Source organism: Stomoxys calcitrans, chromosome 2 (genome assembly GCF_963082655.1).
Source record: "Stomoxys calcitrans chromosome 2, idStoCalc2.1, whole genome shotgun sequence".
NCBI classification, from domain to species: Eukaryota; Metazoa; Arthropoda; class Insecta; order Diptera; family Muscidae; genus Stomoxys; species Stomoxys calcitrans.
The window spans coordinates 156,992,271-157,017,998 of NC_081553.1; the positions used below are offsets into that span (position 1 = coordinate 156,992,271).

Sequence of the window (25,728 nt, forward strand, 5' to 3'; positions counted from 1 at the left end):
GAGGGAGTTTCTTGGTTGCTGCCATTTTCAAAGCCAGTTATAAGTCAAAAAAATCGTGTACCAAAAAAAAAATTTTTTTAATGATTAAAAACTTTATAATACATAATAACAATAAGGATTTAGGACTTACACAACAATTGAAAGAACTTTTAGCCTTGCCGTGTAAGTAGAGGCTGTGAATAGGGATAAAATCTACCCCTCTGTCATCCACGCGTGCATCATTGCTGTCATTATTCTTGACAAAACGTTGCCGGAAAACCCGAAAACCAAATTGTGTCGTGCAGTTATTGAATGACAATATTAGTTTATAAATATTTTTGAGTTAAAAGTTTTTGAAACTAAATTTCACTGGCTCGGTTTTTTAGTGTGGTTGCTTTGGTATTGAGTTTTAATTCCCGGCGGCTTGGTGCAGTTCAGCGCAGCACCAGTACCACCAACCTAAGATATTTCAGCACACGCAAGACGAAATCTAAACTCTTGAATTTAAGGTAGGTTGACTCTACTATATTTGTGTTTTTTTCCTTTTTGACTTGAGGCAGTATGTTCTAGACAAAGTTTGTCAATTAAGTATTAAATTTGCAACAATTTTTCTTGAGGTTTGAACAAGTATATACATTTTAATACATGTATTTAATTTGTAACAATTTCCCATTAAGGTTTGTACGAGTAATCGAGGCTGTCCAAATAAAATTTTGGAATTGATTTCTAATGTCAACATATATATGTATATATATATATATATATGTTTCGATGTGTATGCATATATGTCTAGATTCTTGAAATGTTGGGTGAATGTTGGGCAAAGGCCCTTTTCCAAGTTCAAAAATTTAGGTACTATCAAGTGTCAAATAGTTTGAATTGCGAAAGATAGAAGCACCATTATGAAACTAGCTGCCAAAAGACCAACGTCCCACAAAAAGAATAAAAAATAAATTTGAAACTCCGCACATGAAACCGTACACTTTAATCAAAAAGATGAACTCCGTACACAGTGATAAAAAAAGGAACATTAAGGCATATAGACATTGTTTATTCTTGGGTTTATGGTACTGTTGTTGTTGTTGTAGCCACATTCGTTTGTAGAGGTAGCTATCCTCGTCCGGCTCCAAAGGTGAGCCATCTTGTTCTGGTCCACAAAACTGATCGCCGCGGGAACGACATGGCCATTGGTTACGTAAAGGCTCCCGTAAATTGCCTTCTCATATCAAGCATCATACGCATTCCGTATTTAGGCGAGAGCCCATGCCGCCCGACCTTTCACTGAGACTCCACTCGATATAGTTACTCCGTATGGAGCATTCCACTATCCGCAAACTATGGACGGCCCTGATAGATCTCAGTTAAGCTTCACGTGATAATGAAGAACACCTCACAGATCGGATTTCAAAGTTCCAGCCCGAATTGTTCATAATTATCCCGTACGGGGAGGTTGTTAAAAGGAGTGCCAGTGCTATTATTATTTTCGCTCGAGTAGAATTAATTATATCGATCTCTTCCCATGAAAATTATGTAAGCGACATTTTTCTATTTTTGTCACCTCTCTAAATATCAAAGCTGTACCATGAATCGTTATGATATGAGGGCGAAAATGATTTGGGTGTAAGCGTCATTCACGGTTTATTTACATTTTTGGGTGACCGCGATATGTCGCTTACATAAAAATTGCACATTAACTTACTTTACTTTAATTGGCTATTACAGAAAATTTCTTCCTCTAATCGAACGTAGAATCGATTCCCAAGTGCCTCCATCTTTTGTTCTCCTTCTACAATCTCTGACCCCCAGTTTCGAGATGTCGCTCTCCACTTGGTCACATCATCGACATTTTGGTTGTTGTTGTAACCACATTTTCATGTAGAGATAGCTATCCTCGTCAAACTCCTGTAGGTGAGCAAGCTCGTTCAGGTCCAAAAGAACGATCGCCGCGGGAACAGGGTGGCCATTGGTTGTTTAAAGGCGCCAATAACTCGCCTTGTCATATCGAGCATCGTAGGCACTTAGAATTTTGTTCTTCCTCTTTTGCGTATTCTATTATCATCGCCTTCAAAAGACTTCTTTGCTGAAGCTTCGTCATCCATTCTGGCAACATGACATAGCCAACGCAACCTTTGTATTTTGATGTGTTTAACTATGCTATCATCGTCATACAGCTCGTGGTTCATACGACGCATATATTTTCCAATAACGCAGACTGGTCCATATATTGGGTTGCCCAAAAAGTAATTGCGGATTTTTTAAAAGAAAGTAAATGCATCTTTAATAAAACTTAGAATGAACTTTAATCAAATATATTTTTTTTACACGTTTTTTCTAAAGCAAGCTAAAAGCAACAGCTGATAACTGACAGAAGAAAGAATGCAATTACAGAGTCACAAGCTGTGAAAAAATTTGTCAACGCCGACTATATGAAAAATCCGCAATTACTTTTTGGGCAACCCAATATTTTACGAAGGAATTTTCTCTTATCCAAATTAAATGATATTCTAAGGCTATTTAGAAGTGCTATTTGTAAGAAGTAAAATTACAAATGCAAGCTCAGAATAAATATATTTTTGACTAGCTGTACACGGCCCGCTCTGCTGCGCCTTCATTAGCACCACTCGAAAAATAAGTTCCGTACTTGCTACCATATGTTTCTCCCCAGTTCAATTTGTTTATCTACTACAAAATTTCTTTTATTGAACCCCATATTGGAGCGTTTTTTTTTTGGAAGTCGGCAACCTCCTATTACATTTACCTCATTTTTAATACCATATTCGTTATCTAATCCCGAAAACTTTTTATTTGAGTTCCATATTGTCATGATGGTCTAATATGGCTGCCTACTTGGGACGGTTCCGGGTCGGCCCCCTTGGTAATTACAACCAATTTTTAATATTCGATAATCCTTTTCGTACTCCACTCACGAATATCTTTCCATGCGGTTCCATATAGTCCCGTTCGATTCACTTTTGGTTTTGGACTTTGGGCTTGGGACGGCCCCCAAGGTACTTGGATCCAATTTGTAATATATTATTCAGACTCTACTCTCAAATATCTTTCATTGGGGTCCTATATTGTCCCGATTGGTCCACTTTTTATTGGATCCAATTTTTGACACCAAATTCGGAGATATTTACCGATTGGGACAATATGGGAATCAAATAAAGGGTATTTGGGAGAATATAAGAATATGCTGTTAAAAATTGGGTCCGAGCACTTAGGAGGCCGCCCCCGGATCGGACACGGACACTATGGGACTCAAGTAACGAGTTTTCGGGAGTAGAATACGAATATGGTGTCAAAAATTGGATACAAGTAATTAGGGCGCCGCCCCAAGAGTACCGCCCAATGAAAGACATTCGAGAGTATGAATAATATTATATCAAAAATTGGATCCATGTATCAAGGGAGCCGTCCCAATCCCAAAACCCCAAAATCAAAAGTGGACCTATCGGGATCATGGGAGTCCAATGAAAGGTAGAGTACGAATATGATTATCGAATATTAAAATTTGGGAGTTATTATAAAGGGGTCGCCCAACCCCATGGCAAAGCGCCAATAATTCGCGTGTTCATATCGAGCAATATAGGCAATCAGTATTTGTGCAAGAGCCGGTTCCGCCCGGGCTCTATTGAGATTCTCCGCCCGATTCCGCTGATTATCCGCGAATGTCGTTACAGCTACTCCATATGGAGCATGCCCTTTCCGCAACCTGTTAACGAAGCTAAGCCTCTCGTGACAGCAACGAACACCACACAAATAGGAGCTAAATGTTCCAGCCTGTGTGGTGATCACAGATATTACGTGCTGCAAATTTCTGCAGGGAAAACCTCCAGTAGAAATTTGCAAGCTCACCCAACTCTCAAAATTTTACTCTCTCTTACGCAATCTCCTGTTTTCTTACACACATAACGTCCAATCCATCAAAACAAAAAACATGGTGTAAATGAGCAGACGCTGTGTTTTTGTTTTCCAATATGAATTTGCAGGAAAATAAGAACCTTTAGTATCGTTTGTTACATATTATGATAAAACAAAATAAAACAGCTGTTTTTCACAAATATATGCTTAATGCTGCAAGTAGTTGTTCGTGTACAACACACTGCTACAACAACAACAACTAGACAACATTTAAAACCTCTCAATAACGATACACCCACGTCCTCTCTTGTTGCAAATAATAAGCGCGAAAATACTTTGTGCAATCGGGATAGTTGAGAAAAGAAATCATTTTGCTTAAAGGAAAACAATTCATTCGTTTTTGCGCTCCTTTAGTTTAGTTCCATAAATTATTTCATTTTGTTGTTGGATTAACCAGCTTAGACCAATCTGTTTTTATTTTTTGCCTCTATTTCAAATAGAAAAGCAAAACAACAAATACCCTCTGAGGAGTCTCATCAATTGTGGTGTCTTGAATATATTTGGTCCGACCGACAAGGATCGCGAGACCGGCTTTTGCCAGGGGCCTCATCAGCTTGCAATGCCACCAAAAAATTACATGCTTCCACCTACTCACTAATTAGTGAGCAGTGCAATGCCAGAAGAATCCCCTTCGAATGAAACTTTGGGTCTTGTTATTCAACGTATTCTTATAGCGCAGTAAGAAAAAATTAAAATCTAATAACTCTTTAAAAAGACATTTTACCTCAACAATAACAATTCAGTTAAATTAAATTTAGTTGGATTGTTATATTCTTGTAGTGATAAGGATGAATAAACAATGCAATATTGGAAAGAATTCATAATCATCAGAGCCAAATATGACAGTTGGCTGTGACTTACCGATATTCCATGAAGGCTGTTACCAAAACTTCGTGGAAAACGAGTTCAATTAGTAACAGAGAGCTGCAACGAGTACGATTGTGTAGGCTTGATCATCTGTTTTGAAAAACGAGTAAAATCAATCATGTGCACAAGTCAAACAAGTCTATTCAACTCGCTCAAAACGCAACGAAAATGTTGTGATTCAAAAACGAATTGATTGAAGCACTAGGTTCAAACCGGACAACTCGCATGCTTGTTTTGGTTAGAGGCCTGTAAATAATTCTGCTGAACGGGATGCTCATTTTTAAGGCTAGTGCTTGATATGATTTTTCTTTTTGTTGTATTTGATTTGATTTGTTCAAAGTGCAAATGAACAAGTCTAATTGGAATCAAGCTACATAAATTGGTCACAATTATCTTATGGTCTTTTTCATAATGGAATGTCACGCCTAAAAAAATTTGCTTAACTAAATTGTCCGTCCACTTGTCGATGGAGGATTTAATAGTGTCGGCAAAAATGCTCCACACAAAACATAACAGAACGTCTTTGTGAATGGGTTACAAAAATTTTAAGCTAAATGACTTACCTAAATGACGTACTTATCAGCAAACTCTTTCTGGGTTCGCTGATGAATGTGAAAACTAGACGAGGAGCCGACATCGATAGTGACCACATGCTCTTAATGGCCACTTTTCGTATACGTCCAGCCGTTGTGCAAAGCACAAAGATCAACCTCTTAAATCTAAAAGACTCTGAAACAACTCGCGAATTACAGGCAGAAACATTGAGCTCCAATTTGTGTGATGGTCATTGCTGTCACGAGAAGCTTAGCTGGGAGCGCCCGGTAGCGTCCACAGGTTGCGGGTGGTGGAGTGCTCCATACGAAGTAGCTGCAACGGCAGTCGGGGACAATCAGGTGAATTTTGAACTGTTCAGCCATCTCGTTGAGAGATCTGCGACAGTCGAGATCGTTTTTTGTGTTTAGAAATATTAGGTTGCCCAAAAAGTAATTGCGGATTTTTCATATAGTCGGCGTTGACAAATTTTTTCACAGCTTGCGACTCTGTAATTGCATTCTTTCTTCTGTCAGTTATCAGCTGTTAAGTGCTTGCTTTAGAAAAAAGTTTAAAAAAAGTATATTTGATTAAAGTTCATTCTAAGCTTTTTAATAAAAATGCATTTACTTTCTTTTAAAAAATCCGCAATTATTTTTTGGGCAAACCAATACGTTCTCTACGGATTTAGTGGCTGCTTGGCTGTCTGAGAAGACATTTATGGCAACCGTCGTAATGATATTATATCTTAGCCTTTCCACCACTTCCTTAATCTGCTTGATACACACTGCAGTGGTCGGGTAACCTTTTCGATATGACTAGTTCTACATCTTTAGAGTACACCCCAAAGCATACCTGGTCGTTTAGTTTGGAACCATCCGTATAGAAGTCTATGTAACTTCTGTTACCAGTATATCCCTGGTAGTTCCAATCGGTTCTATCAGGAATTGTGGAACAGTAATTTTTATCAAAAAGCGGCTCAGGTAGTGTGTAATCCACACAGCCTGGAACATCGGATATTGTATCCGTAGCCGCCACATGACCAATGAGAAAGCGCCCTTAACGTCACGGCGGTGGTTGCTGCAATTTGGGTAGCCACAATGTGGGCTACCCAAATTCAACCGGTGATACATCATCAGGGCCTGGCGACTTAAAGAAGTCGAAACTTCTTATCTTATTTTCGGGTCAGACACAATTTTTCTAATGGCCTCCGACGAATGCATATCAGTGAAAACCTCTTCTGTCGCCACATTGTCCGTTGGAGAATTTCCCGGGAAATGTGTATCAACGAGTAGATCTAGTGTTTCCTCACTAGACATTGTCCATACATTCTCTAACTTCTGAATATACCCCACCGTAGTAGGTCTCGAGGACAGAATCTTTCTTAGCCTAGAGGCCTCAGATATATCTTCCATGAAGCTGCAGAATTCTACCCAGGATTTGTTCTGAGCCTTCCTAAACTCGCCCTTATATTTTCTTAGCTCAGCCTTATAGATGTCCTAATCGTTTGATGCTCTTGTGGCTTTTGCACTGTTGAAGAGTTTTCTGCACTTTCCATGGCGGTCGCTGTTTGCCCCTTGGCATGGCACTGGGTATGCTGACTCAAGCGAGTCATTCATGGCCTTCGTTGTCCGCTTGACCACTATATCTATATCCTCCGTAGTTTCCACTTCTGTTTCTAGTCTAGAAGGGATAAAGGTGCAGAATTTGTGCCGAAATTTATCGCAATCCGCCATTCTTCTTTTTAGCCGAGGGACCACAACTTCAGAATTTCCTCCAAGGCTGAAACTAATATAACGATGATCAGAGAAGCTGTGGTCATCCAACACTTCCCAGTCGCATATTCTTCCACTTACATTTTCCGATACAAAGGTATTATCTAGTACTTCCTGCCTGTTCCTGGTAATAATGTTCGGTTTATCCCCTTTATTACAAATCGCCAGTTGCAACTTAAGGTCTGAAGGCGTCATCTCTGAATCGTGTGTAATATATATGGAAGCCGGTTAGTAATGGCTTATTTCAAGGCTGGCTGCTACTAAATCGTCAGTGCTTAGCGACGGAAGAAGAAAAACATTTAGTCTACTCTTTGCAAGAATACAGGCTCTGTGTCTCCCATTCCCCGTACCCTTGAGAAGTTTAAATCCCCGAATTCTTAAAATTTTCTTTACTTTTTAGTTTTTAGAGCACACAACAAGCTAATTAATGGTTTAGGAGTATGTCCATAGTGGCATGGGACGGATTAATATCCGCACCCTCTTTTTAACCTAACCTAACTTCAAGTACTATAGCTTGTGGAAAATGGAAGTGAATGTAGAAAAATCAAAAGTTATGGTATTTAAAAAAGGTGGAAGGTTATCAGCAAATGAAAAATGGTACTTACTATAAAGGAGCCGAAATTTGTGCCATCTCAGAATATTGCTATTTAGAATTGATTTAAACTCCATAACTACCATTCATATTAAATCTAGAAATCATGACGCTAAGAATGGCATAAACTCAACATGGCGAAAGTAAATAAAGTAAGTCCCAAATATCGATTAAAGCTAAATGAAAGTTGTTGTTAGCAGAGTGCAGAGCAATAAAAAAATACGAGAGGTAGATAAACTTGTTAAGTACTTCTTGAAGAAAATACTGAGGTGGCTTAATATTACACCGACTCACATAATAATGCTGTAGACAAGATGCCTGGGTTTTAATCCTAGTGACAACATAAGAAAAAAAATTTTCAGATGTGGTTATCCCCTCCTAATGCTGAAGACATTTGTGAAGTACTATGCCATGTAAAAACTTATCCCCAAAGAGGCGTCGCACTGCGGCACGCCATTTGGACTCGGCTATAAAAAGGGTGCTGCTTATCGTTGAGTTTAACTTGAATCGCACAGCACTCATTGATATGGAGAAGTTCGCCCCTGTTCCTTAATGGACCATGACCAAATTTTTAACACAAAGCGATATATATATATATGTGTGGCATGTGGCACCGTCTTGTTGAAACCACATGTCATGCAAGACAAGGTCTTGCATTTTGGGCAAACAAAAGTTGTATATCATCTCACTTGCCGCAAAATCGGTGCGGCAAATGATAGAATGTAGGGAAGATGATTAGACGTTGGAGCATTTCCTATGTCACTGCCCGGCTTTCGCGGCCAACTGACACCGGTACTTAGGTGGGGACACGAAACCATTCATGAGCCAACTTAAAGGAGTGGTATGGAGAACAATAAAGAATTTTGTAAGTAGCACGGAATTTCTAACTTAAAATTTTCTTTTTCAACCTTACATTTTTTTTAATTTTTAGAGCGCACAACAAGCCGTTTACTGGCTAAGGTGTATGTCTAAGTGACGGATTAATATCTGCACTCCCCTTTCAACCTAACCTAACCATCTCACGGTAGCGCTCACAATTCACAATTACGTTACGATTTGAAGAAGTACGGTCCAATGATGCAACCAGCCCATAAACCGCATCAAACTGTGACTTTTTCTAGTTGCATTGGTCTTGCAATGCTTGGCTGATCTTCACTCCAAAATCGACAATTCGGCTTATGTACGTACCCATTGAGCCAAAAAGGAGCTTCGTCGATTTATAATAAAATTCTTTAATTTGCAAGTGTCATTCGTTTGTAAGACGATTCATGGTTAAATTATAGACCAAACTGTAGACGTTTGACAGTGAAACAAAACACGAAACGTGCATCAGCTGTTTAAACCAGTTTTGCCAAAAAGATAATAGCTAAAAAATCACCCTTTATTACAAAATCACCTATTTGCCCAAATAGCCATCGTAACATCTCAAATTAGTTTCTTGTTTGAACCGTTGAGTGGAGCGGAGGTTTTTTTTTATCTCACGTTTAGGCTTAGAATGGCCCCAAAGGTCCAACAGTTACGGTGGTGGTGGAGCGGCTGCTCCAGGCTCCACCAGACAGCAGACGGCTGGTCACCTGGTTCGAGTCTTAAGGACAAGACCGAACTTATTCTATATTCACTTGCCTATAACTTGCCTTGTCCATCGGTCTTCTCCAGCAAACCAATACGCTCTTTATGAGGTTGGAACAATAAAAGGCTCATCGCTCTCAGGTTTGTTAAGAGGCTTGCTGCTAATTATCCTAAAAGACTAACCAATAAGGAGAGAGGCTCCCTTAATTGGGCTCGGAGTTCGCTGCGCAGGCAACCCCAAAGGCTACACGTCTAGATTCGGAAACGGCACCGCAATCAGTTAAAAGGCTGTGGTCATCTGGAGGGCATCACATGTTTAAAGAACTAAGGCGAACAATAGTAACATGGGTCCAATAACCTTTGCTAAAGTCGCTAGGGACAGTTTGGTGATGGTAGATGTCTACAAGGGAGAAGAACAGGGCTGCATACCTAGGAACAATTGGAGTGGGAAAGTCAATGGAGTGTCATCTGTAAACTCCGATGTCCTTGCGGAATATCCAGGGCCTCCTCCAGTTTGTGACACTATGGGGTGGTATCGGGGCCGATACAAACTAATTGCTTTCGAAGATCAACGCTCAATTGAAATGTATCGTTGCGCCCTAAGAAAGATTGGCGAGGTCTGGCAAGGCGCAGCACTAGATTTAGTCAAGAAGGAAGATATTCCTTCTCGACCAATGGCACACGCTTGGATGCTTGGGAGACTAAGGGACTGTAATCCCAACCTTTCAACCATTGACTGGAAGATTGGTACGCGGGTTGCCTTTAATATTTCGGGATTAGAGAACACAAAAACAAATATTAATCATCGAAAATCGCTTTATTGTTTTTCAAAATATTCCCCATTAAGATCTATACACTTCTACATGCGTTTGAACACATTGATTGAGGTATCTCCAAAACATGCATTCTGAACGCATCAACCGCTTCTTCAGGTGTCGAAAAACGTTGATCTCTCCTCTTATTTTTTTACGTACGGGAATAAAAAGAAGTCATTCGGTGCCAAGGCAGGACTATACGGCGGATAACTCATCAAATCGATGTTTTGAGTGCTCAAATATGTGTTTGTTTCGTATTTTTTGAGCATTTCTTTCGACCAATCGACACAACCCTTTTTTGACCATTAACAAATTGTCAGGGATCCAACGCGAACAAAATTCTTTGACAGTCAAATGTGCATGCAATATTGAAGGTATGCTGGCCCCACTAATGCCTAAGGTTGTCTCTGATTTTGGACGATCTTCACTAAATTCGTCTGGGAGTGAACGACCTAGGTTGAATTCACCATACCATCGATAAACACTGGTCCTTGATGGAGATTCATTGCCAAAAAATGAATTTAATTAATCGATGAGTAAATCCACGTCGAAAGTTGTAAAAAATAATCGCACGAAAATGTTTATGATTTAATTCCATTTTTTGGGTGAGATGAATGTTTTTAGTTACTTCAAATAGCGCTCGTATGTCAAAACGTTCTGAGTATGTATAACCTGAAAAATGCCAAGGTTTATGATAAAGCTGTCAGTTAGCAGATTGAAACACACAGAAGGCGAGGCTAACGCAACTGTGGTGGAAATTCTGAATCCTGATCCGGGGAATCCTCCTGATCCTCGGGGAATATCCCCGAGTAACTTCTCCTCACGCTTCTGGTTCCTGCCGGGACTGAAAAGAACCTCGGATCCTGTTTTTGTTCGGTTTGTCAAACCCGTCTCCATTATTGGACGGTGTCGGTGAGGTGTAACCGGTGCTTTGGCCTTACGTCACTACGGGAGTATAGTAGGTTATGTCGCTTGGGGACGATCAGTATTCTTCTGTTTGTTCGGCTAAACTCCAAATTCTTGTAAAGGTATTCTGGCATTTTTTGTATGTGATTTTATGTGGCATTGACAGTGCTTTGACATTTAGTTGATTTCTAAAATCAATTCTTTGCAGTCGTTTTGAAAACAGTGAGCAGCTTTCATATTTCCTAAGGCCGTATATATATCTCATGGCTGTTTGGAGTCTTTGCCTGCTTCTTGAATCACATTTTCTGAACAATTCAGAACCATACATCAGCGTTGGTAGTAAGTATGATTTCGCTAGAAGAGTTCGAATATGTTGGGGTGAGTAGATGAGTTTGGTATAGGGTTCTGAGCATGCCAAATATTTTTCCCGTCGTTGCGATAATATGATCGGTTTATGTCGGATTGCTTTTAATTATTATACCCAGATTCTTAGCTTTGCAAACATGCTCTATCTGTTGGTCACCAATGAGAACTGGAAGTTCACATGTTATATTTTGCCTTCGGTCCGTAATGAGCATGTATTTAGATTTATTTGAGTTGATAAGAAGTTTGATCGCTGTGGCCCATGTAAGGATTATTTATTATTTAGTTTTATTACATCATCTGGTAATGTCGATTTGGGGGTGAAGTTAAATTTGCACATCATCTGCATACATTTGAGTGTTTAAGTATTCAAACCATTAATGTACATAGAATAGAACTGGCCTCAAGATAGAACCTTGAGAGATACCACTATTCATTGCTAAGGACGCGGATCTGGCATAACCAACCAGAACTAATTGTATTATATTTCGATAGTAGTTGAAAAAATTTAAGAAGTGCTTTAGTTTGCGGCAAAGTATATCGTGGTCAACGCAATCAAAGGCTTTGGAATGGTCAAACACAACCAGAAATGCTGTAAGTCCCTTGTCAATTCCAGATCTTTAATCATCCGTAACATCTATCAATGCTGTCACACAACTATGATTTGCTCTAAATACTGACTGTTTTCTATAACTTTAGAGATATGGCAATATTTAGATTGGGTGTTAGTCGTTTCCAGTTTTTAACTTAGGAATCGGCATTATCTTCTCTACTGGCTTGTGGTAAGTATATTGTTGAAAACATATGTCAAGTATGGCAATAGATCAGGCAGAATGATTTTTATAAATTTGGCATGTATTGAATCCAAACCAAATGCATTTAGACTTTACAGATAAGAAACTTCAATACGACCCTTTGTTACCCAAAGAATTCAAGGCTTTAAAATTGAGGAAAAACTTGTGCCGGGACAGCAAAGTCTGAGAAGGTGACGTATGAAATGTTTGCGGATGCACTGACGAAAAATTATTTACATCTGTACAACTGTGTCTAGATTCATCAATTCCGATTTCTCGTATGGTGTCCACTTCTTTTTAGTATTAACTGCTCTTTGGAACTTGGTTTGATACTAGTTTGCTTTTGATCTTTGTATTAACTTGTTAACCTCTGCTTATTGGACAAAATTCATCATGAAAACGCTGTTTTGTATTTTTTCCGTCTTTTGTGGGCCACGTTTCTTTTTACAATCATTGCCTTAATGTTTTGATTAAACCATTCTTTATGGTTCTGACGAGCTCGAAAAATTTGTTGAGGTACTGAGGAGTTTAATAGATGAAGTATCTTTTCATTTAACCTCCGCCTTACCAATACCATCCCGTGTGACCTTTTCGCGTTTATTTTTCTTATACCTTAACCAATTTTAGTCCGATTTTGTTGCGGTTTGGACTCACTGAACAAATTTTGATATATTTTTGAAATATAACAAAAAATGATTTTCGGATTTAACTTTAATATGTTTATATTTTTTGGAACTTTCTACGTGGATTACCAATGCCCACACGGGTGACGACATTAAATTTCAGTGGAGTAAATGCTTTTAAACAAAGTCTAATTTTATATTATACATAGTTTTTTACAAAGATATGGTGTTTACTACATTTCGGTGGAATTTCGCAATAAATTTAATTCTAAGAGTGTTCCTTGAAGTAGAAGCCACTTGGTTTGATGCCACAGTTTGATAGTTAAGTAGACATAAAAACATGCGATGGGGGCACCGTAGGGAATGGATTAGTATGTTCGCTTATGGCGCTTAACGCCTAGGTTCAAATTCTGGAGAGAACACCAGAAAAAAGTATATTGGCTGTTATTACCTACTAATGTTGGCTACATGTGAGTTTCAGCCATGTAAAACTTCTCCAATAAGTAGTATCGCTCTGAGGCTATAAGCTTTGAAACGCCGCTGTAGTTGGGCTAAGCACCCCCAGAAAAGTTTTAGCCCCCTCCAGAATTTTAAAATGTACGTTGGTTTCAGTAAAGTTTGCTAATTTCATCGCAAGGGGTTTTAGCTCACCCCTCCAAACTGATCGACTGGTTTCACTAACGTCTGTGGCACGTCGTTTGGACTAGGGAATAAGAAGGACGTCACTTATCATTGAGCTTAAAGTGAATCGAACAACACTCATTAATATGAGAGAAGTATCCACGTTGTCCCTCTATGGAATGTTCATGGATTTGCATTTTTTAATGTCCCCGAATTCAGTCTTTATTGGATCACTTAAAATGTTTGAGTACAAAGTATGTTAACTCATCAAAATAATGGACTGAGACCCACAAAATGTATCTACTCTTCATCGGCTTGAGAGTCTTAGTTATTAAGGTGCGACCGTTTGTCTGTATACAGCACGCTAACTATCGAGATAGATTGTAAATAGGTAAAATCGGGACGACCCGAGTTTGGTCCGAACTGGTACAAAACCGGATATAGATCGAATACAAATCGATTTCCCATTTGGCTTTTTGCGCACGTAAATTCAAATTTTGCCCATGAACATTCCACTAAGGAACAGGGGCAAACTTCTCACATATCAATGAGTGCAGTCCGATTTAAGTTTAAAATTAATGATAAGGGGCCTCCTTTTTATCCGAGTCCGAACGGCGTGCCGCAGTGCGAATCCTCTTTGGAGAGAAGTTTTACATGACATAGTCCCTCACAAATGTTGCCAACGTTAAGAAGGGCGTTCAGCATCATAGGCGGACATGCTAACCTCTGTTCCACGGTGGCCTCAGGAAGGGATGCCCTAGTAATTAACGAAATTTTCTTGGATCTCAAGAGAGATAGCGTAAATTTTTTGGTGGAATTTTTTATGACACTTAAAATCTGCTGAGTTTTATCTGAATCGGTACTTATCCCCATATAGCTCCCATATAAACGTTTTTGCATTTTCCTATAAATTCCCGAAAAAGAAACTATAAAGGCGATTTATTCGTGCCGGCCAAACTTAGCACAATTGTCTTTTTTTATCTGTGATTGAAAGTCAAAGCTCTCTTCCTCTTTAAGAACAAGCATTTTCCATTTTGCTGTAATGTAAAACATTTTTTTCTTAAAACATATGATTCAGTGTGTTGGTTGTTGTTATTGTCGTTGTAGCAGTTTGTTGTGTTCTATCTTTCGTCTGCTTGATTCTGTTAAGTGTCAATATCCAGAAACTCTGCGACTAAGATGGGATCTGAGTCGAGTGGGTCTGGCTGGGCAGTTAAACAGGGTACATACATCTTGCCAGTCGGCATCAATCTTTGCTGTGTGGGAGTTGAGGCGGCTGCATCTACCGGAACGTAATTGAGCCAGAACAACTCTGGTTTGCCGGGGGAGGTCAATTTCTTCAGATGCAATGGGAGGCGGTCGTTCTCCAACGACTACATTCACCCGTTAGCTATTTACCGCATCTGCTACCGTGTGAATTGGTCACCCGGGTGGGTGTTGATAAACGAAACGTATACAAAATTCTTTGGTAAGGCAAAGGTTAAAATTGAGTTGCTCATCCACTGTAAAAAAGCCGAATATTTGATTCCAATTTAAGTAAAGAATAATCCGTCTTTTTGTACCCACCACCGTAAGATAGGGGGTATATTCATTTAGTCATTCCGTTTGCAACACATCGAAAATCAATTTCCGACCCTACAAAGTATATATATTTCCGATCGTCGTAAAATTCTAAGATGATTTAACGATGTCCATGTGTCTATCCGTCCGTCTGTTGTAATCACTCTACAGGCTTAAAAAATTGAGATATTGAGCTGAAATTTGTCACAGATAAGTCTTTTTGATGCACGCCAAATCGGACCATATTTGGATATAGCTGCTATATAGACTGATTTTTCGATAAAGGGTCTAATGCCCATAAAAACTTCATTTTTCATCCGATTATGCTGAAAATTTAAACAGTGAGTAGTAGGCCTCTCGACATCTGACCCAAATATGGTTCGGATCGGACTATATTTAGGTATAGCTGCCATATAGTCCGATCTGCCTATAAAGGGTCTGAAGCCAATAAAAGCTTTATATTTAACCGATTTCGCTGATATTTGAAACAGTGAGTAGTTTTAGGCCTACCAACATTTGACCCAAATATAGTTCAGATTGGACTATATTTAGATATAACTGCCGATTTCGCTGAAATTTAAAACAGTGAGTAGTTTTAAGCCTACCAACATTTGACCCAAATATAGTTCAGATCGGACTATATTTGGATATAGCTAGCATATAGACCGATCTTCCGATAAAGGGTCTGAAGCCCATAAAAGCTTTATTTATTACCCGATTTCGCTGAAATTTAAAACAGTGAGTAGGTTAAGACCTCCCAACATCCTATCCAAATATGGTTCTGATCGGACTATATTTAGATATAGCTGCCATATAGACCGATCTCCCGATAAGGGCACTGAAGCTCATAAAAGCTTTATTTATTACCCGATTTCGGTGAAATTTGAAACTGAGTTTTTCTGAGTCTCACGATATCCGAACTTAATATGGTTCAGATAGGTTTATAATTGGATATATCTGCCAAAAAGACCAATATTTTGTTCTACAAAATTGAATAGTGACATATATATTAGACCACTCAATATCCGTGCCGAATTTGGTTGCTTAAGTTATCCAATTTTCACCGGATTGTGACGAAATGGGATTTACATATATACCCGAGTTGGTGGGTATCCAAAGTTCGACCCGGACGAACTTAATGCCTTTTTACATGTTAAAATTGTAAAAGTAGCTGGGCTCTGTTGGTGGCGGCTTTGGAATATCATACGTTAAGAAGATTAATCAGACATCAAATTGAATGTGGCGCTTTGGTATACAAATGCATTCAATAAACATTTTTCGGTTATTTATCCTTGATTTCAAATATATAGTTTCAATTTTCTCCTATTTATCTGATTTTCTGATAATATTGCATTTTATACCATTTTTACATATTTACATTTTACATTTACATAACCACCACCTAATGAACATCTGTATCAGATTGATTCCGTGAACCATGTTTCAATTACGCATATTATGGTTATATTAAACTGCTCAAAATGTATCTGAAATCCTTTCAAACTTTGCGCATTCACGTGACAAATGTTGAGTCCAACATTCAGCTTTGACATTATGCGAATTAGACATCGTATTTCGTAACCCCTATTCAATGCCTCCGATCTCTCCCGTGCGGCATTATACGCAACAGCAGGACCCCAGCCCCAATATTGCCGGGTCAGTGACGTGATGCAATTGAATTGCAATCGCAAATTCCATACGATAGTGGATTTTATGATTCCGAAGAATATATTGGTTGCAGCAATCCAGGAGACAAAGCTGACCAACACCTGCAGCCGGCACAGTTGTCATGGATACAATGTGCTACGTAAGGATCGTTTAAGGAATTGAGGTGGGTGATTGGCCATCGTGATACACCATTCCGTGCAGAATAGTCACATCTTGGTGGTCCCAACATGGAGTGTATGGGGATAGCAATCAGGTCCGGTACTGCCGAGATACAGCTATACAACGTGTTAACACCGCCGGTTGGTAGTTGTGAGCTAGTTAAGGGCCAAGCTTACAAGGCCGACATAAGTAAGCTACTTTCTGGCCATAATTAGTTGAGATAGACAAAACTTTTAGTGGCATAGATAGCCTTGAATCATGTAATGACTCTGGCCATGGAAATGAAATAATCATTCCAACAACTCCAATGCCAGGAAAATTAAATGGTGTCATGTGACTTTAGAATATCTGGAGTTCCGTACATTAGAAATGAAAATCTTCATGAATGTTTTCAGGTTATTTGTAACGTTATGGAATTAACAGTACATCCGATGTTATAATTGCTAAATTAACAACAACAACAACAAAAACTATTTCCTAAAATGCTATGCTGCGGTCTTGTCTACATCAAAGTTACGCCGACTGATGATCCCATGCGGATCTGTCATTTAAATGCTCAAAGCTAACCTAAAAAAATTTATGAATTTCGATACATTTTCGAAGAATCTGCTGCTGATATTATCTGCATATCTGAAACCTGGTTCAAAATATTTTTAATGGATACAATTTATTTCGAACCAATAGAGCTACTCATGGTGGTGGTGCAGCCATCTACGTTAATAATTATATTTATTGCAAAATTTTAAGTAAATCATGCGGAGAAGATCGCATTGAGCACATTTTTAATGAAGTTACTCTAAATGGCAATAAACTATTTTTGGCATGCATATTAATAGCGCTACTTGGGGATTTTAATGTATCTTATTCTGATGTCATATTGCTGGAGATTTAAACTGTAACTTACTTAAGCCAAACAGTTTCGAATCATCGCTACATTCCGTCGGCCTATCTGTGATAAATTCTAGTATGCCAACGCATTATACCAACACCTGCAATACTTTATTAGACCTATTCATTGTCGATGATGCTGATAAAGTATTGCTGTACGACCAATTGTCGGTTTCATGATTTATGAATTTGAAATGCGTATGGAGGTATCTACCGAAAAATATTATTACTTTAAACATTTTAATATACCTCAGTTAGAATTGGATATCTCGAATATGGACTGGAACGAGATATATTACAAAACGTTTGGAGACATCATCTCGCTTGTTTTCAAAACAAAATATCTTTGCTTTTTGATACACATGTTCAACTACGTGAATTTAGCACCAAGAGGAGGCAATCATGATTCAACGATATTCGCGCTGGAAACGTTACAAGATATCTTCGTTCCATGAGGAACGCCTTGCCTTCTAATCCAATGCTATGGGATCTGACATGTTACACCCAATATTCTTTAAACTTCTCCTACCATTCATTATTTCACATGCTACATATATCTTCAATACAATAATAACAACAAGCACGTTCCCCAATGTATGGAAACACGCTAAGATTATTCCTATTGTGACACCTAATAAAGAATATAGGCCAATAGCGATATTACCTTTCTTATCAAAAGAGTTTGAGAAAATTATCCACAAGCAGATAACCTATCATATTCATGCCCTACACTTCTTGTTTGACCGTCAGTCAGGATTCAGAGGCAACCACAGCTGTATCACAGCACAAATGAATGTATCAGAAAATATCAAGAATAACATCGACTCCGGAGATATTGCATTTCTAGTTCTGTTGGATGATTCGAAGGCCTTTGATTGTGTTAATCATGCTATACTCTGTTCAAAACTGAAGACACTGTTTCACTTTTCTGAGACTTCCGTTCGACTGATCCATTCATACCTGAATCTCAGTACCCAATCTGTTTACTGCAATCAAATTTTATCCATTGCACTGTTTTCTAAAAGAGGTGTTCCTCAAGGTTCGATTTCTGGACCCCTTTTTTCTCTATGTTCATACAGGATCTCCAGAATCATATAACACACTTTAATTTCCATGATATACAATCTAGTATTGCCTTGCTGAACGAGGACTTGCTTAAAGTTCATGTTTGAGCGAACAACAATGGTTTAATGGCATGGCATGGCATCGTATTGAATAACCAAATAATCACTGTTGTCAAAAATGTAAAAAATCTTGGAGTAATTTTCAATGATAGCCTTACATGGCACGACCACATAAAAATTGCTACGGGGAAAATGTTTGGAATGCTCAGAATACTCAACGGAAGCCACTCTTTTACACCTCTACATATCAGAGCGCTATTAGCAAAAACATACCTAGTTCCGCAATCACTGTATGGATGCGAATTATTTGCATCTTGCGACAAAAGTCATCATCGATTAAATGTGACTTAAAATGCCATCATAAGATACGTCTACCGCCTGCGACGGCAATAGAGCACATCCCAGTATTCAAAAAAACTATACGGAGTTACTTTTGATAACCTTTTAAAAATCAAAGTTGCCCAAAATTAATTAAAAGAATGTAAATGCATTTTTAATAAAACTTAGAATGAACTTTCAAATATACTTTTTTTACACTTTTTTTCTAAAGCAAGCTAAAAGTAACAGCTGATAACTGACAGAAGAAAGAATGCAATTACAGAGTCACAAGCTGTGAAAAAATTTGTCAACGCCGACTATATGAAAAATCCGCAATTACTTTTTGGGCAACCCAATAGTATGCAGTCGAGATATCTGTTTGATTACTTACAATTCGCTCAGTCCGCCAGAGGAAAATAATTGATCATACCACTGCACCGCGCCATGATTTCTGAATGGCATTTTTTCATACACTCAATACAACTTTAGAACCAATTACCAACCAGCACCCAACTCCAAGGAAATGTTTGGACGGTTATAGTGTAACCCCAATTTTTCATGCTGGTTTACTTACCTAACCATTGAAACTAATTTGTAAACAACTTTACTATTTCTTATTTTACATAATACCTAGATTACTTAGTTGCTCATATCCATGATGTAAAATAACGAACCCGCACAGTCAATTATAACACCCAGGTATTGTTGTGTGGGTAACCAATATAATAAATAAAATAAAAATAAATCGTGTGGTTCTAGGGGACTCTAATACGCATCACGTTTCATGGCATTCTCCCCTAGGTAGCAACCACAGCGGGGCATAGCTTGGGCAGAGCAGATTGAAGGCTCCTCAATCTGCACGGTGAATGAGGATGCCCCCACTAGGATTACGAGGTGGTGCAGTAGGTCGCCAGACATTTCCATTGCATCTCCTGATCTCCTGAGTGGCGTATCCTGGCAAGTCGTTATATCTTTGGGATTAGATCACCTCCCCATAATTTTCACCATTGACCGACCACGCGACTTCATAATCTCTAAGCGCCGGACGAGAGGAAATTTCGAGACAGACCACCTCCCCATAATTCTCACCCTCGAACAACCACGCGACTTCATAACCTCTGAGCGCCGGACGAGAGGAAATTTCAAGACATCTTTTACGCGCAGCAGCCGGTCAAATACCGCAAGTACGGCCTAATTTCCTGACGCAGGCAGTGTTATTTCAGAGCGAATCTGAAAATTAATAGGGTAGTTAACGAACTTGTGCAGAATTTTTAGCTGGAACATTTGTAGAAATGCAACTTTGGTACCGGTTTAGACAAGCTGTAGTCTACTGTTAAGTAACTCTCGAACCCCGGTAGACAGGATGAAAGGATGACAGGACCTCAGTCACCTTTGGCGGTGTAACTGTGACTGATCCTAAGATCAATTTATTGACATCCCGAAAGTGACAGGGCTTCGAGGAGAGTCATTCGTCGTATCCGTGGTCTCCCAGCCCAAGACCAGCCATCACATTTTACCGTGGACGAAGTTACGAGTGTCATCCATGACGCCAATATATCTAAGGCTTTGGGCCGCCACGGAATCTCTACACTGATGCTGAAGAATCTTGATCTTCCTGGAGTCGACCCGACCTGTCCTCAACCGGTCTTTGAACATTCTTATAGTACCCGGTGTCTGGAAGATGGACAGAGTGATCCCGCTACTGAATCCTGGTAGATGGTTGCACGTATAGGATTGACCCATTGGAGTGGTTCATCGGCAAGGGCGGCCGCCTTAGCGTACAACAACAGCAGTTATCTCAATAAGATGACTGAACTGTTTAAATATCACCAGTTCTTGGTGCCTGGCCACAGAGATATTCCAGAAAATTGTAAAGCAGACGAGCTTGCAAGACTTGGAACCGAGGTATGCCTCTTGTGGCATGTATGCAAATTCTTCGAGTTAAAAAGTAGTACTGAGCTCATGCAAAATTCGTCGGACCCTATTTGTCGCCAGAACATAAACAAAAGTCAAATAACTATTGTCTATTGTCACAAGCAGACTATTATTGTTTGTATATTGCACATTCAAAAAATGGTTTATGCTTCTTGAACTCCAGTTGTTGCATTGAATTTTTGAGAACTTCGATTGTCACGGTTTTACTTCTTTATCTTTGGGAAAATAGTGAACAAAATAAAACGTTTCTTTGATTATACCATGTAAATAACCAATGTGTAGCTTTCTGTTGTACTAATATAATTAAATACTAAATTTAAATTATTTTAAAATTTAAAATCTATTTCAAGAAAAGTATTATTTAAACATGGATCAGTTGACCCACTATTGTTGTTAAATATTTCTTAGTCATTAAGCATTTGTTACTTAATTAGTTGGCCACCGTAGCGCAAAGGTAAGCATGTCCGACTATGACGCTGAACGCCTGGTTTCGAATCCTGACGAGACCATTAGAAAAAACAAAAAATTTCAGTGGTGGTTTTCCCCTCCTAATGCTGGCAACATTTGTGAGGTACTATGCCATGTAAAACTTCTCTCCAAAGAGGTGTCGCACTGCGGCACGCCGTTCGGACTCGGCTATAAAAAGGAGGTCCCTTATCATTGAGCTTAAACTTGAATCGGACTGCACTCATTGATATGTGAGAAATTTGCCCCTGTTCCTTAGTGGAATGTTCATGGGCAAAAATTTGCAATTTGCAATTTTTACTTAATTATTGTGATTAACTGTAAAACACCCTAATGAGTAGCCCATTGTAATTATCTACATTGGCCATTTTTGAGGCCTTTTGTTTCATGTTCTGAATGAATAAATAAAAATAAATAAATAAGAGCACACAAAAAGGCAAAACCAGGAAACAGAGTTGATTGGTGCCCAGTTCGTTAGAAATATATATTAGTACAATTATTTCAAGCGAAGTCTATAATTATGTTTCAACAAGTGAAATCAACATTTATGGGAGGAGCTCAAGAAGTGCTATCAATGTATTGGTTTATATAGGGGCTATACCAACAGCAAATTCTAAGTGGCTAGCTTCATTCGTTCGACCGCTATCGTTATTTCCACAGACGCACGGGCGGACGGACCGTTGGATCATGCTAGATCAAATCAGAATGTCAAGACGATCAAGAACATATATACAATACATCATGGGGTCGCCAATCAATATTTCGAGGTGCCACAAAAGGAATGATGAAATTAATATAGTTCCATCCAGGGCTGCGGAGTCTAGCCCTCGACTCCAACTCCGGGTCGGAGTCGGTGTATTAAGCCGGAATCGTGGCTCAATAGTCCGACTCCGGCCTCAAAAACTCGACTCCAGTCGACTCCGCAGCCCTGGTTTCATCATCCTAGCGTATAATAAATGAATTGTTTATCCTTGAATATATTAATAAATTAAGCTTTGTGAAATATATGATACATACATAAATAAATTGTTTACGATAAAAAATAAAAATGAACTTTCCGGACCTCAAATTGATAATTTTTTTTCTCTTACTTTTAGGTCTTTTTACGAGCGCTCGCCTGAATTTTGGGAGCATACGCCAAATTCATCAGCAACAGAAGAAGTAATTGTCAAGAGACATCCTTACTGTTATAATAAAATGACATTACCGAGTGCCGCTCGCGTTTACACGGATGTGAATGCGCACAAACCGGATGAATATTGGGATTATGAAAATTACGTTGTCGATTGGGCTAATCAAGATGATTACCAGCTAGTCCGAAAATTGGGACGAGGCAAATATTCTGAAGTCTTCGAAGCTATAAATATTACCAATAACGAGAAATGTGTCGTCAAAATCTTAAAGCCAGTTAAAAAGAAGAAGATTAAGCGCGAAATTAAAATTTTAGAAAACTTACGCGGCGGAACCAATATAATTACTTTGTTGGCCGTGGTGAAGGACCCAGTATCACGCACTCCTGCCCTTATTTTCGAACATGTTAACAACACAGATTTTAAACAGTTGTACCAAACGCTTACAGATTATGAAATACGTTATTACCTGTTTGAATTATTAAAGGCTCTCGATTATTGCCACAGTATGGGAATAATGCACCGTGACGTCAAACCCCACAATGTAATGATAGATCACGAAAATCGTAAGTTGCGTCTCATTGATTGGGGTTTGGCCGAATTCTATCATCCAGGTCAAGAATATAATGTACGAGTAGCATCACGCTACTTCAAGGGCCCCGAACTATTGGTCGATTATCAAATGTATGATTACTCACTTGATATGTGGTCACTGGGATGCATGTTAGCTTCAATGATTTTTCGCAAAGAGCCATTTTTCCATGGACACGACAATTATGATCAACTCGTGCGTATAGCTAAAGTGCTGGGCACCGAAGAGCTCTATGCATATCTCGATAAGTATAATATCGAATTGGATCCAAGATTCCATGATATATTGCAGCGACACTCACGCAAACGATGGGAACGTTTTGTTCATTCCGACAATCAACATCTTGTGTCGCCAGAAGCGCTCGATTTTCTTGACAAGCTTTTGCGTTATGATCATGTGGAGCGACTAACTGCCCGAGAGGCAATGGCGCATCCATACTTCGCGCCTATTGTTAATGGCCAAATCAAGTCGAATAACCAGCAGTAGGGATAGAATCCATATTCAGCAACTATTTAGGGGATGTGGTGGTCAATAACACGATATAGAATATCAAGAAGCAGCGTAGAACTAAAATCGCCATAATTTGATCGTACGATACAAATTTTTTGCTAATAAAACAACAGTTGTATCATTTGATGGCAAATTTGAAATTTCATATTTTGGACTGTTACTATCATAAAATATTCATTAAAACGAACATATTATAATACAATAATAATAACAAACGATTATTATCATGATATTTAATAAAAAAAAACTGTGTAAGAAAAATATAAAAAACGGGGAAAATAAAAATCACATACTAAAAAATACTAGCTTTTGCAAATAGAGGCAATAACTTATGCAGCCAATTTTTAAAGTTTTGCAGCAAAATATGATAATATTCCAGCTGTTTGTATCTTACCCTAATTGTCTAGAGGGCCATTGGGGAACACAAATTTCCAATACTTGCTGTGTTTTATTTTAGTCATATTTAGCGCAAATCAGATGTTCTGGACAGAATATCAGCGCAAAGTTGTACTGGATAGATATCGATTTCACGCCATAACAGATAAAAATAACCGATTAATCGTAATTTGCACTATATAGCATATTCCCAAAGCGAATAGAGCATCTTCCCAAATTTAAAGCAGTTGTGTAGTTCAGAAAATGAACAAATTCAGTGATGGATCGCATAAGTCGTCGATAGGAAGAAACATAGGACCTCATTTATCAGGGATAGAAAAGATATTTTTGTATTTTTTTATTACCTCGATTTCGCGGGAGTAAAAAAAGAAGAACGTTTCAATAACTAAACAAAACAATAACTAAACAAAAATGTCTCCCACTATAGCTCATGACAGCCGGTTATACGTACCGGATCGACCCGATGGAATCGATCCAGTGTACGTGTCAAGCTTACAAGGCCGACATAAGTGGACTACTGTCTGGCCATAATCGTGTAGTTCTAGGAAACTTTAATGCGAATCACGTTTCATGGCATTCTCCACTAGGCAACGTTGATCGTTGCCTAGGGGAGAGGAGGAGGAGCAAAGCAGAATGAGTATGCCCCCAATACGATTATGAGGAGGTGCAGCAGTTCGCCAGATATTCCTTTGCATCCCCTGATCGACTGAATGAAGTACCCTAGCAAGCCGTCATTTTTTTGGAATCACCCATAATTCTCACCATCGACCGATCCCCTGACTTCATAACCTCTGAGCGCCGAACGTTTATCAATCAAAAGAAGGCCGATTGGGTCGGCTTCAGAGAGTACACCAATCGCCGCTTCAGTGAAGCCCTCGGATGTGGTAGCTGCCAAGAGGAAATTCTGAGGCGTCATTAACGCAGTAGCCGGTCGAATACCCCAAGTGCGGCCCAATTTCCCGGCACAGGCAGTGGTACTCGCAGTCGAGCGTGATGGGATTCGTTGCACGGACCCCACTAAGCCCAGAATCAGCGAGCTGAATCTTGAAATTATCAGGGTAGTCAACGAACATAAGCGTAATTTGTGGCTGGAACACTTAGAGCATTTAACTTAAGTACCGGTTTAGGCAAGTTGTGCATCTCTCTCTCTCTACTGTTAAATCACACTTGAACCCCGGTAGAAGGGATGACAGAATCTCAGTCCCTCTTGGCGACGTAACTGTGACTTATCCGAAGAGATGTGCCAGGTTGTTTAACTGTTAATTTATTGTGCATCCCGAGAGTGGCAGGGCCAGGAGGCGTAGCATTCGTCGTATCCGTGGTCTCCCAGCCGATGGACAGCCATTACAATATACCGTGGACGAAGTAAAGAATGTCATTCGTGGAGTCAAATCATCCAAGGCGTTGAGCCCGACGGAATCTACACTGATGCCGAAGAATCTGGATCTGCCTGGAGTTGTGTACCTTACAACTGTCCTCAACCAGTCTTTAAACCCTCTCTTAGCACCCGATGTCTGAAAGATGGGCAGAGTGATCCCGCTACTGAAGCCTGGAAAGGACACGAGTAAGAGGGAATCGTTCAGACCAGTAGCCAAGACGCTTGAGGGAGTACACCTTCGTTGGA

General features: G+C 39.2%; 1 protein-coding gene and 1 long non-coding RNA gene across 5 annotated transcripts; both read left to right on the plus strand.

Moving 5' to 3' along the window:
* On the plus strand, positions 1-24,013 carry LOC106093404 (casein kinase II subunit alpha). 4 transcript variants are annotated; one of them, XM_013260457.2, is made up of 3 exons: positions 1-488; positions 4,344-4,581; positions 22,574-24,013. In XM_013260457.2, exons 2-3 carry the CDS (start codon positions 4,517-4,519, stop codon positions 23,682-23,684), a joined length of 1,176 nt encoding a protein of 391 aa, XP_013115911.1. In that variant the 5' UTR covers positions 1-488; positions 4,344-4,516; the 3' UTR covers positions 23,685-24,013. The 4 variants fall into 4 exon arrangements, with proteins under 4 accessions (XP_013115911.1, XP_013115913.1, XP_013115914.1 ...); XM_013260459.2 differs by lacking the exon at positions 4,344-4,581; XM_013260460.2 differs by lacking the exon at positions 4,344-4,581 and having other exon boundaries at positions 1-162.
* LOC106093405 (uncharacterized) lies at positions 11,781-12,290 on the plus strand. Its single transcript, XR_001222345.2, has 3 exons — positions 11,781-11,915; positions 12,021-12,103; positions 12,205-12,290. It is a non-coding gene; the product is annotated as an uncharacterized LOC106093405 (long non-coding RNA).
* Positions 24,014-25,728: the final 1,715 nt, after the last annotated feature.